The sequence below is a fragment of the Limulus polyphemus genome, unplaced genomic scaffold (genome assembly GCF_000517525.1).
Source record: "Limulus polyphemus unplaced genomic scaffold, Limulus_polyphemus-2.1.2 Scaffold711, whole genome shotgun sequence".
In the NCBI taxonomy this organism is placed as follows: Eukaryota; Metazoa; Arthropoda; class Merostomata; order Xiphosura; family Limulidae; genus Limulus; species Limulus polyphemus.
In genome coordinates, this window is record NW_013666321.1 from 412,088 (window position 1) to 424,243 (window position 12,156).

Here is a 12,156-nt window from a genome sequence, read left to right on the forward strand (position 1 = left end):
ATTAAATGGTGTTTTCACATTGTAAATGAGTTTGATACAGACGTGAAGTCTCCTTATTTTCAAAAAAACTTCTCACTGTTAGCACTTGGAGGGAGAAGTGACTTCTCCCTGTTTTGGGAGTCTGGCCTTACCCCCTGGCTTCGGATATAGAATTTGTGAATGAAACCACAACAATATTATTTTCACCGTAAAGAAAAGTCTTAAATTGCATTTATGCTGACGTTTTTTTCATATGCAGATTCCACCTATATATACACTTGAAACTATTTAAGTATTGTGGGTTAATAATTTTGTGTTATAAATTTAAGCTATGCTTCATAGGTTTAAGATAGCTGTACATTTCTTCATCTATGTGGGTTTTCATTGATATAGTTTCTATCAATTTAGTAGATCCATAGGAGATGTGAAATTAATTTAAGCAGAAGTCAAACATGGAACCCTGTTTCAAGTCTCTGTATTTCACTCTTTAAAGAAAACAGTTAATGTTCTATTACTGTTGCAAAAACTTGTGATAACTAACTTTTTGCAGGAACTTTACAACTAAATATCCATATTTTTCTTTTAAATGTTTGTGTGTACATGTATACCTTCTTAATACTTGATTCTGGAATTGCTTGCTAAAACTTTTAACACAAATTAGAAATTTCTTAGTTCATTTACCAGCAGTCTCTAAGTTACAAACACTATTTATTGATATACATTACAGATTATCAACATTTGAAAGATATGTGGCTAATATCAAACTCAGATCACTGGTCTAGTATTAGGTATCTTACATTCACAATAGAACAATATACAGAGGCTGAGTTTGACATTCTTTTGTAAAGATGGATTACAAATCTTTAGTAACATCGTCATCATGACTGTTAATTATTATAATTTAAATGTATTTTGATCATAATAGAAGCAGAAGAATCTTACAAACATATGTGGTCAGGAAAGTTCTTGAGGGACGTATGTTATCAGAACAACTTGTGAAAATTATGAGTTGTATGTGTGTTTCAGTAAAATAAGAAGTTTATCCTGATTGAAAAGTATGTGTGGTCAGGAAGTATACCATCATATAAGGTAGATCATGATAATCATGAATTTCTGCTTTTACCCAAATAATTGAAGGGTATTTGTTTGAAAGGTGTATTTTGTCAGGAAATTGTAAATCCCGGAGTATGTCATCAGAGTGGCTGGTGAAGATTTCAAGTTATGTATATTTTTACAAAAATAGTTGGAGAGGAAACTGACTAAAAAGTTTGTCAGAAAGAAGTGTAAGTCCTGTAGAAGTGTTGTTAGAATGATTGCAGAACATGTGCTCACTTAGAAGTTCTCAGAATAACTCATCTATATCAATTAGAAATATCTCGCCAATACCAGAAGTATGCCTATTGGAATTTAATACGTAATGGTTATTATATCATCAGGATATAAGAAAGATGTTTTGATATCAATTTTTTCTATTTTGGGTTATAACAGAGGTTATGATTGTCATGAACATGTGGGTTAAACACACATTACATGAGGTACAGATATTTGGAGGTAGGTTTATTTTATCAGAGTGGATAAAGAGAAGAATACTTAGCAATGAATATGTTACTAGAGTCAATAAAGTTACTTCCAGGTTAGGAATATATCATCATGATACAGGAAAAGTGTCCTGAATGAAACAGTCTATCATCCAGTAATGTTCCTCGATTGGGTTTCTGGCTTAATCATCTCTTCAGCAAGTAATGGTAAGAAGTAACTTTCTTAAATACTCTGTGGTATAATTAACAAACTGAATGAGAGTGATTGTCAAGTCAAGCTATGATGCATAGCTTTTTCCTGTGAAGTTTGAGTTTACCAGTCATCCTTTAATTATCTCCCTATCTTCAAAGTCAATCAGATAGAGAAGGTATTCACGACAGCCAATCACCAAAAAGTCTGGGACCATTTCACCAAGGCACAGAGGAAGAATATTAACCTGTGGCACAAACAAGCTAAGGTAAGTTGCCTGGTTGATAGAGATACAGAACAGCTGGTGTTGAGAATAAAAACATTTGCTCTTTCAACTGATATCAATTTTATACACTTTTCACTCAAGCCTAAATTTTCATTTTTCCTTCACTATCAAAACATATATCACCTTGCAGAAACTTACATTTTAAATATAAAATATTTTTGTTAATTAATAAAATAATGCCTAAAATGTCTATAATAAAATATTATATAATAATATATTACTGTTTTTTAATTAGGAGGAAGCAAATAGTGTATACTTGTTCAGATAAATATGCATTAATAGATTAATAAAAATGAGAAAAATTATATGGTTTAAAACTTAAATCTTTTAAAACTGATTTTGAAAATCATTGAGGTTTAGTTAAAAGTTCAAGAACTGTTAGTTAATGATTAATTTATCACATTTTTAAGTAAAATACTGTTCTTTTGTTTTTATGCAACCATTTTGATTAAAAAAAAACAGCGAGGCCTTAGATTGTGCAAAAACAAGCAGATATGATTTGGAGATAATTGTTTTTTTGAATAAGTGAACTATTTGCTGGTTAATAGGAAAAGGAACATTCAGTAATGCAAGTGACTTGTTCTTTTATCAGGATTATTGATAATTTACAAGATTTCTTGAAATGAACTTGCTACAATAATCTACCACTAACATACAAATAAGGGATTGGTGAAGTTTGTTACATGAATTTCTTTAATAAAACATTAAACATGCATAACTAGTAAGTGAAATAACAAACATTAGACTTCAACATTCTAACTTAAAGTATATTCTCAACTCCAGTTTGTTCTGTCTTTGTTTGGAATATGTATAAGGCATAGAGTAAGGTCCAGTATCTTGTGTGTCTGTGTATCTGTTAGTTTGTTTAGAAACATCTCTTTATTAAACTGTTTTAAAACAACATCTAAAGTGAATGAGGTCTTTGTTTAACTAATTAAACTGTTACTGCTCTATGCCTTGGTTCATCTTAATTTCCTCAAAGTCTTTTATTTTTTTTTTCTTAATGACTATCCAGCAGCTGATGTTTCCCAGAAAGAAATACATTTATTAATTTATACATGGAAAATCTCCAGGAATAATAATAAACTTTATATAAGTAATAAATAAATACTTTGAGAATGTAATATTTGGACTTTTATAGCTTTTTCTTATATTTAGAATTTTTTGAATCTACAAACGTTCAGTTTAGAGAGCAAAACCTTTTTTTTTGAATGGTAACTTTGCAGCTTAGTGTACTCAGATATTGTACCCACGTACTATGGTATAGCTACCACCTAGAGCTAAAATCACTTATTATACATTTAAAAAAAGGAATGATGAACATAGTAATATTGTCATGGCAATTTAAATTGTAGCTAAATATAAATGTATAAAAGCTAGATTTCTGGGAGACATCAGAGGTTTTAACTGTACCTACTGAGTTCTTCATTGGTACAGTAAATCACACTCAAGCCAAACTAATGATGACATCAAACAGTTTCTTTGGAAATCAGGTAGTACTATTAACGTTTAGTTCATGAAACTTTTATGAGGTAAGTATGTGCTCTGAAACAGGTGGAAAAGTAAGACATCATTTAAGAAATGAGTTTCTACTGGAATCAAAGCAGATATTAGTGTTCTGGTGACACTATAACAAAAAATTGTTTGAATCATTATTGTCAGTAATTCATTGTAACTTATTGTCATTAGATATTATTTTAGGATCTGCATTCTAGACTACAATAAATAGCATTTTCAATAAAGTAAAATTTTTTTGAATTTGGGATTCTGGCTTTTTTATAAAGCCTGATATTTGTAATTAATACAATAGACTAGAAATGTAGAAGCTAAATAGAAGAGTAGTAGTATTTTTATTTTCACATACAAACATCTGAAGTATTTATAATTTAATTTTGTTTGAATTTAACTTTACTGTGGTCATTAGTGAACGTAATGGCTCCTTCTTCTAACAGCCTTTTTTATGAGGATACTTCACTGGTAACCATTTCTTCACTGTACCAAAGAACAACAGTAATAATGTTTTGAATGGTCAAAAAATTCAACAATATAACAAAATATCACTTAGCTCTTTAATTGAAATAATTTTTCTTCTTTAATTTGCTAAACTAGTTTATTTAATTGTAATTGATCTAACCTTTTGTCTAAGATACCATCACCTTGTTGTTTAGTCTTTAAGTTCTTTATAGACAAGTTAACTGTATTTCAGATTAAATCTCAAACACATAGATTACAAAGTGAATAACTTGGTGCAGCTCTATGACTTTGGCTTCTTTAATAAACTCAATAAATAGAAATAGATTTTAAAAGAATTTCATATTGACAAGTCACAAATTGCTGCATGGTATAAAGGATTACTGAATTCAAATTAGACTACTTGAAAAATGGCAGCTTTCAAAATATGGACAACTTTTGACACTTCAGCAAAGAAACTTAGAAAAATGAGATTGAAAGTTAAAAACTATTTTGTTTTTGCATTTTAGTCCATACAAATCATAGTTTGTATAACCAAAAATGGACATCTTTTTATTTTTATGTGTGAAAAAAAATTATTACACTGCAATCTGCCATTTTTCAACTATATATTTACAAAGAAGATTGTAGCATGACTTAAGTATCTCTTAAAGGGTCTATTTTGACAAAAATATTATATGATAAATTACATATAATACAGTTAACATGAATTATGCATTTGTGTCTTGGTGTAGTATAGCATTTTCAAGACACATTAGTACAAAAGTCTTTCTGTAACTTATTTCGTGTTATGCTTTATGTGTTTAGATAAAACATGATAAATATGAAGAATTTCCTTCACAACCTTTTTTTCTTTGTGTGTGTGTGTGTTCCCAGATTAGTATATTGTTTTCATGAATCACTAAGGGAAAGTCTAACTGTATGTGTAAATAGATAGAAGTAGATACAAGAAAAAATTTGAGGAATGTTCAGTTGCAAAAACTAGTTGATTTTTGAAGATGTTCAATATATCGGTGTGTAAGCTTATTTTACTATTTTGGATCAGAAAGTATATGTTGCTTTGTAAAAGCTATGTTACAGATAAAATACAAGGTAAAAATAATATTAAAATCATATGATTGGAACGTTGTTTGAAAGAATCTTCAATTGTATTGTTCTGCTTAGTTTCTGAGAATTTATTTGTAATGTTTTTAAGGTTGATATGTACAGATCTACTTTTAGGCTAACGTGTTTGGGGTCGCTTAAATCGTAAAGTTCCCCAACACTCAACAGATGGTGACTGTTATGTCCACTGGAAAAAAAGCATGTAATGCATATCCCATAATAATTTTAAGAAAATAAGTATAATTTGTTAAGAGAGACTCATAAACATTGAAGCCTACATATGTGTTTGCATAAAAATGAACATGATAAGACTATCATTTTGTATAAGGAAGGTCTTGCAGTTGAGAAGCAATTGTAATTAAAAATAATCAGTCTTACATTTCTGTATCATTCTGTAATAATTTCTTTTAAGACATATTGCCAATGATCTACTGGTAATTTTCAGTTCATAATATATATATAAATAGAAAACATTATATGTAATATTTTTCTTCTGCAAAATTATCAAACTTCTGACACAAGTGATGTAGTTTCTGTCTTTTTAACTATGTACTATTAACCTTTTTGTGATGGGTACCTCTTTAAACCATTTCCTGCACAAATCAGTGTTACATTCAAAATTTAATTAAACACCTTTAATATCAATTTATATGAATGAAATTAACAAATTAATCTATTTTATGATTTGAAGTTTTATGTTATCTAAGTTTTAAATCCTTTATTTCGAGAGAAACCTTTAAAAAACTAAAACTGCAGATGTATTGTCATGTGACCAACAAGCTGTGAAAATTCTCTACATTAACTCTTTGTATCTTCAATAATACAGTGATAGTTGAGTAGAGATACATATAGACAATAAGATGTTTACATAACCTTTTGATTAATTGATTTCAAATATCTATGAATAAATACAGTTGAAACCTCTGAAAGGTGCCACACCTTCAACAGATTTGTTTGAGCTTTATAGCCTACATGTAGATGTTACATAACCATGTATATAGTCAATAGAAAGAGATAATTTTACACTCTAATCTAACAACGGTTATTTTGAAATTGGGATGCAGTTGTCATCATGGGTTACATGAAATTGGCTGTAGTATTGTTGGCTGCTTGATCGACTATAGCACTTGTTTCTCACCTAAATATGTTACAGTTAGAGATACAGTTTAGATTGTATTTGGGTCTTACTGTTATATTTTAGTTAATTATATATTAGTTATGTTTTAACATGCATAATTAAGAGGCTTAAACATTTTTAAAATATACATCATACTTTGTTTTTGTTCTCAAGGCTACGATATTTACCGCTGAATGACAATTTGACCAAAGAGTTGTGCATGTCTCTCAAAGAAACTGTAATACGCCACTAGGGCCCCATTGACTTGTGTTGAGATTAATAATAAGTGGTAAAGGACAAGGACGGAAAATAAAACATTAAAAATTAACTATATGTGAAAAGGAAAAGACATGAAATTATGAATTTAACAAAAGGAAAATCTTTAAAGATATTCTAAAAAAAAATAAAAGGTATGTAATTTTTTTAATTCCTAATTGTAGTCATTTCATTGCATTGCACATGATAATAATAGTTAGTTAATGATATGGTAAAGAAAATGAAAAGTAAAATGTATAAACATTTACCTTAAAAAACTTGGTGTTCATTAGGGAAGTTCTGGAGGTTATGCAAATGAAATATGAAAAATATAAGATAAACTATTATTATACTTAAAATTAAAATCACCTTGCACTTGAAGTATTTTAACAGTCTGAGTGCAAATAACTACTAATTAGAATAGTGTCATTCTTTGTGTACAAAATGCTTATAAACTTCAACAAAATCTTACAATGTTTTGTGAGGAATGCAAAGATTTACCATATTTTTGTTGCATTAATGTCCTTCCCTAGTCAAGGAAATGGTAATCTCATCCGCCTATGTTTAAAGGGTTAATGAAGAGTCCAGGAAACAACATAAATGTCCTTCCCTATTCAAGGAGATGGTAATCTCATTCGCCTATGTTTAAAGGGTTAATGAAGAGTCCAGGAAACAACATAAATGTCCTTCCCTAGTCAAGGAGATGGTAATCTCATTCGCCTATGTTTAAAGGGTTAATGAAGAGTCCAGGAAACAACATAAATGTCCTTCCCTAGTCAAGGAGATGGTAATCTCATTCGCCTATGTTTAAAGGGTTAATGAAGAGTCCAGGAAACAACATAAATGCCCTTCCCTAGTCAAGGATATGGTAATCTCATCCACCTATGCATTTTGTTGTTGCGACTAAAACTTTTGCAAATAACTATTTTCAAGTTCTACCCCGCATGTTATTCTGCTATGAAGTACCCTGAGTTATTATATTCCAGACATCACTATAAAAAATAATAATTAGACTAATATACAAAATTTCACAATGTACAGTATGCTGCCAAAGTTAGGAGAATTTCAAAAGTGTCAGCTGTGTATTGTCTTTTAATACTTTATACTTTTTGTTTCTTGTTTATTTCATCGATTTGTCATTCTCATGAATAACACCAGTCTTGTCATCCTGACTTTTCCTCATTTCATTATACTATCTATATTTTTATTTTCTGTTTACTTCATTATTAAACTTCTGTGTAAACTGTACATCATGTACAATAGGTATCTAGTGCTATTATGGCTTATATTTCATGGCATCTTATAAGATTGTTTGAAATAACAACAAGTATGATAAAATATTGTTTGTTTGTCAAAAGTTAGCCTCCAGGTTTACTGCTGACCAGTGAATGATTCATACTGTTTCATGACCTTAAGAAAGTGTGAAATCACCCTAGGGTATGCAGTTTTGGTGTGCCTACAGAACATCGTACCTTGACAACTTGCATTGCACTGTGACCACTAGTCTTCAGTAATATATATACACTACTTGAAAAACACTGCTACTCCCACCAAGTTTCTCTAATAAATAAATACAAGCTGTCATCAGTTGTTTATGTGAATTAATTTATAAGTGTTTGTTTTGACAATCCTTTCACAAAATAAAACATTTTCTATGTGGATCTCTACACAGTACTCCAGCTTATATTTCAGGTTTCCTGATGGATATTAGATCATTATCATTGGTAAGGGACAATCATGAGTGATTTTATGATTTATAAAAACACTAATACTAACCACACAATAATGAAATAATGGTAAGATCTTGTGCAAGTGCACAGATTTCTGATTTAGAAAGTTATCTATACTTCAAAATGTGTCGGACTTGAGATAAGTGTTATATGTGAATGTATAAATCTACAGATATGATGATGCCTAGGTATATAGATGAGGTACAGAATTTCAACACAAATACCTACATACATGTGAACAATAAGTAAAATGTTGGTTTGTATATTGTGCATTTTCAAAAGTTTTTATGTTTGAGAAACGCTAAACTATGTGTGCCAGTTTTGTTGTGTAAGAATGTGGGAACATCCCAATAAAACCTACTTTACCCTGGGGTTGGTTGGCTTCATTTCTATCATATGTTGGAACTATATATTCAAAATATTGTCCAAGAAGTTTACTAGAGGATTTTGTACAAATATCATAATTGTTGTTTGTCATAATACAGTATGTGAACAATAGAATAAAAAAAGATTATAGTATTCAGAGAGTACAGCTTTGTTTCTCCTGTATATATATAAAGATAATATGTTTACTTCAAAGTATGCAGTAAGTATGTCATTTTGTATTTTTATTTATTGCCTCAAATATTGTGGGTGGATCACTGATTGGCATATTCCTCTTCATACAAAATCTACTCTGATAATAAGCATTCCATGTAGAATGTTTTCATTGTAGGAACTATTTTCCCCCAAAATTCATCATATATTACTATAGCTTGAATGCTTATCCCTAATGGTATTCATACAATAAAATCACAGTATTTTCTTCTAGTAATATGTCATTCTTCTTGCTCTTGGTAGTGGTAGTCATTGTTAGTCTTCAATATAAGACAACCATTCTCTATAGTGCAGAAGAAACCTTTGACCTTTATAGGTACTTCCTTAGGAATCATGTGCTCTGCAGTTTTGAGACACTTGATTTCTAAAATTCTATCTTACGTGACAAGTTCGTCAGGACTAGCTCCAAGAAATCTATGTTCCAAGTGTACAAATGACCCACATTTTTCTACAGACACATTTTTTCATTTTTCCTAGTCTGCTATATCTAGATGTATAAATATTGGTACTGTAAAGAAAATGTTTCACTTTCTTTTGGTATAAATTGTGGTTCTCATTTTATTTATGGAGCCAAAGTTGGATGCTGTTGGTCTACCATCTCTCTTCTGTCACCAAATGATATGTTTATGATGACCAATGTTTCTTTTTGTAGTTTCTTCTATGGATACTTGTAACTGTTTAAGTTTGTTTTTTTCCCTTTAATTCAGCAATTAAACCTTGTGCTTTATCTGGCTGATTACCATGTTTCCAGTAATCCATATTATGAAATGAACTGGAAACTCTAAAGCTGTTTTTCATTTTTGCATCTCTTTGAGATGTTTTCCCTTCTGGAGCTAAAAGCTGTTTCCTGCGTTTTTCTCTGCTTTTAGTAGTGTATCAGATATATTTTTTAAACAATATTTGGGCTTTTGAGTTTGAAGGATTTCCAGGTTACGTGATGACAGTTCAGCTTTAGTTGGAAAGACAAACCAGTTCCTTGGCATCTATTTCTGTAGGAGTTTCTCCTTGAACAATGAAACTGTTTGCCACCAACAAACATATCTAATAAATGGATATACAATTAATCTGCATTATTTGTTTCATTTTTCAATAAGTTGAGGTGATTTCTGGACTAGGTGATCAATGGTATTAATTAGTTTAGCCAAAGGAATTAAAGACATGGATGAAATAACGTTATTGTCAAAAACCTGCCATATTTCTTACAGTATTGGTCTCTTCAGATGGTTATAAGAAGATCTCAAAAATGGTCCTTACCATTTTTGAGATCTTATAACCATCTGTAATGTGAATCAGGTAGAGAAGCATGATATGTTATTGCTCCTCTTGCAGCAGTGGGTATTCTCTCTATTCTAGGAGCTTAAAGGACACAGGCAGCATTTCCATCATTTGTTTTGGCAGTATCATACAAGTATGAGGAGTAGCATTACTGGCATATTTTAATTTCTGAACTTTATAACCCTACTTTACCTTTTCAACAATTTTTTATGCACACTAGAATCACGATTTTCAATGAATCTAAGGAATCGAATCTCGAGCATTTCTTCACTTTGTCCGAATCCCTTTGCTATTAAATCTGCTTCCATTGCCATTGATGATTTATCCTAGTTTTTATAGCATAAGTGATCCTTCTTTATATTGTTTTTAACACTAACTGCACAGATACAACATTATTTGTTCCTGATGCTGATAAAAATGCATTTTTGTGCTTTTTCTAGTAATAACAGCCACACCAGATTTTGCACTGTATTGGTGTCTGTAGCTCCACTGACTTCACCCACCGTAAACAATGACTGTAATGAAAGGTACCATTATTGTCAAATTGGTTATTCCTTATTGCCAATTCTTGTTCTTTTTTATCAGCTGCAAGCATTTATTGATAAAGAGTATTGCTACAGCTAGCTCCTATTTTTGTTTCTGTCTTTAGGAATTTTTATCAGAGAAAATGCTTTGTCCATTTGTGAATGTTCACAACCAATGCTGACAAAACCCGGTGCTGCTGCTTCCTTTATATATCTTAAGCTTCTAGGTTTTGTTGTGTGACTAGTAACTGTAAATTTCTTTTTACAGATTTCACATTGTAAAATAAAAAGGCTGGATAATCCTCCCCTTTTTTTTCATTCTTGTGTTTGGCAACACGTGAACAAATCTGTTGGTGATCAGCAGATAGTGCTATAATTCATTCCAAATGTGACCTATGTCTATGATCAAATTTACAGACCAACAAGAAATCTTTGTTACTTTATCAAAGACTACTGTCTTGATTTATGTCTGTACTAAAACATTCTGTAGGTAACATGATTCGGTCTGACTACCAGCATGAACAAGGGTTGCAGAATCAATTGTCTTTGTAAACTTGTTGGGATGAGCAAGGAAAAATCTGGATGTTTCCTGTTATAATATATAAAATAGTTATTACAATGATATTACTTTTATTTTTAAACATAATAGAATATATAATGGTGACACAAATGATTAAAATTACAAAATACTTACACCAAATCATTGTGTTTTTGTTTTTATCTTCCTTGGGAAGTTTTCAACATTATGGGACTTCTTCCATGTAGAAGACAGCTAGCTTGCCTTTCACAGTGTTCAACATATTGTCCACTCTAGTTTTGTATCACACTGACCTGGTGTGACTATTGTTGAAAGTTAGGCTCCAGTATCATCATATGACCAATTATCTCTACCCTTTCTACATGATATCAGGCATGGAAATTGAAAACTGCAAAAATATTTTCTTCATGCAATTTTATGGCATAAAATATGCTTACTTTGGTTTATGCTTTTACTTATATGTGTAGATAATATTTTATTATATTAAGTTCATTGAATGAACGCGTATTGTTTAGCCAAATTCTTTGATCTTTTGAAAATAATTCCATATCGTAAAGTTCCTATACAATGTAAATATTGCATACTAAAACTGGAACTATGCTCATGGTCTTTTACATCCACTCCTGACCCCACTGCCCCTCCGTCTTTCTTGGTTTGACAGCCCCCTGTGAGATATGATATGTAACATTTACCTACATGGACTTTGCTAATTTTTGAAGATTATAAAAATATTATTTATGGTTAATGAATTATTTTTGTTATGTGTAGAAAACAATAGTTTTAATTTTTTCTTGGAAGCATTTTTTATTTTTTTGTAATTTAATTATGTACATATTTGTTATATAGCATATTTAGATTAAATTCTTTATGTAAAATACATACAAAAATTTCAGAAAACTACCATATTATTTGGTGTATAAGTGGCACTTTTTTACCCCAAAATTTGATGTAAAAATCTGCTTGCATCCTATACACCGAAGGTATGAATAATATATATGTATATAAATACGATATACACAAGCCATGTGTGAATATATTTAAATAGGTATGCA

General features: G+C 30.4%; 1 protein-coding gene across 1 annotated transcript in view; it reads left to right on the plus strand.

The window, feature by feature from the left end:
• Positions 1–12,156, plus strand: part of LOC106460109 (ecto-NOX disulfide-thiol exchanger 2-like) — a 48,121-nt gene that overhangs the window by 26,121 nt on the left and 9,844 nt on the right. The window contains exon 10 of the mRNA XM_022386752.1: positions 1,869–1,975. Within this exon, the coding sequence (XP_022242460.1) occupies positions 1,869–1,975 (107 nt within the window). The remainder of the gene's footprint in view (positions 1–1,868; positions 1,976–12,156) is intronic.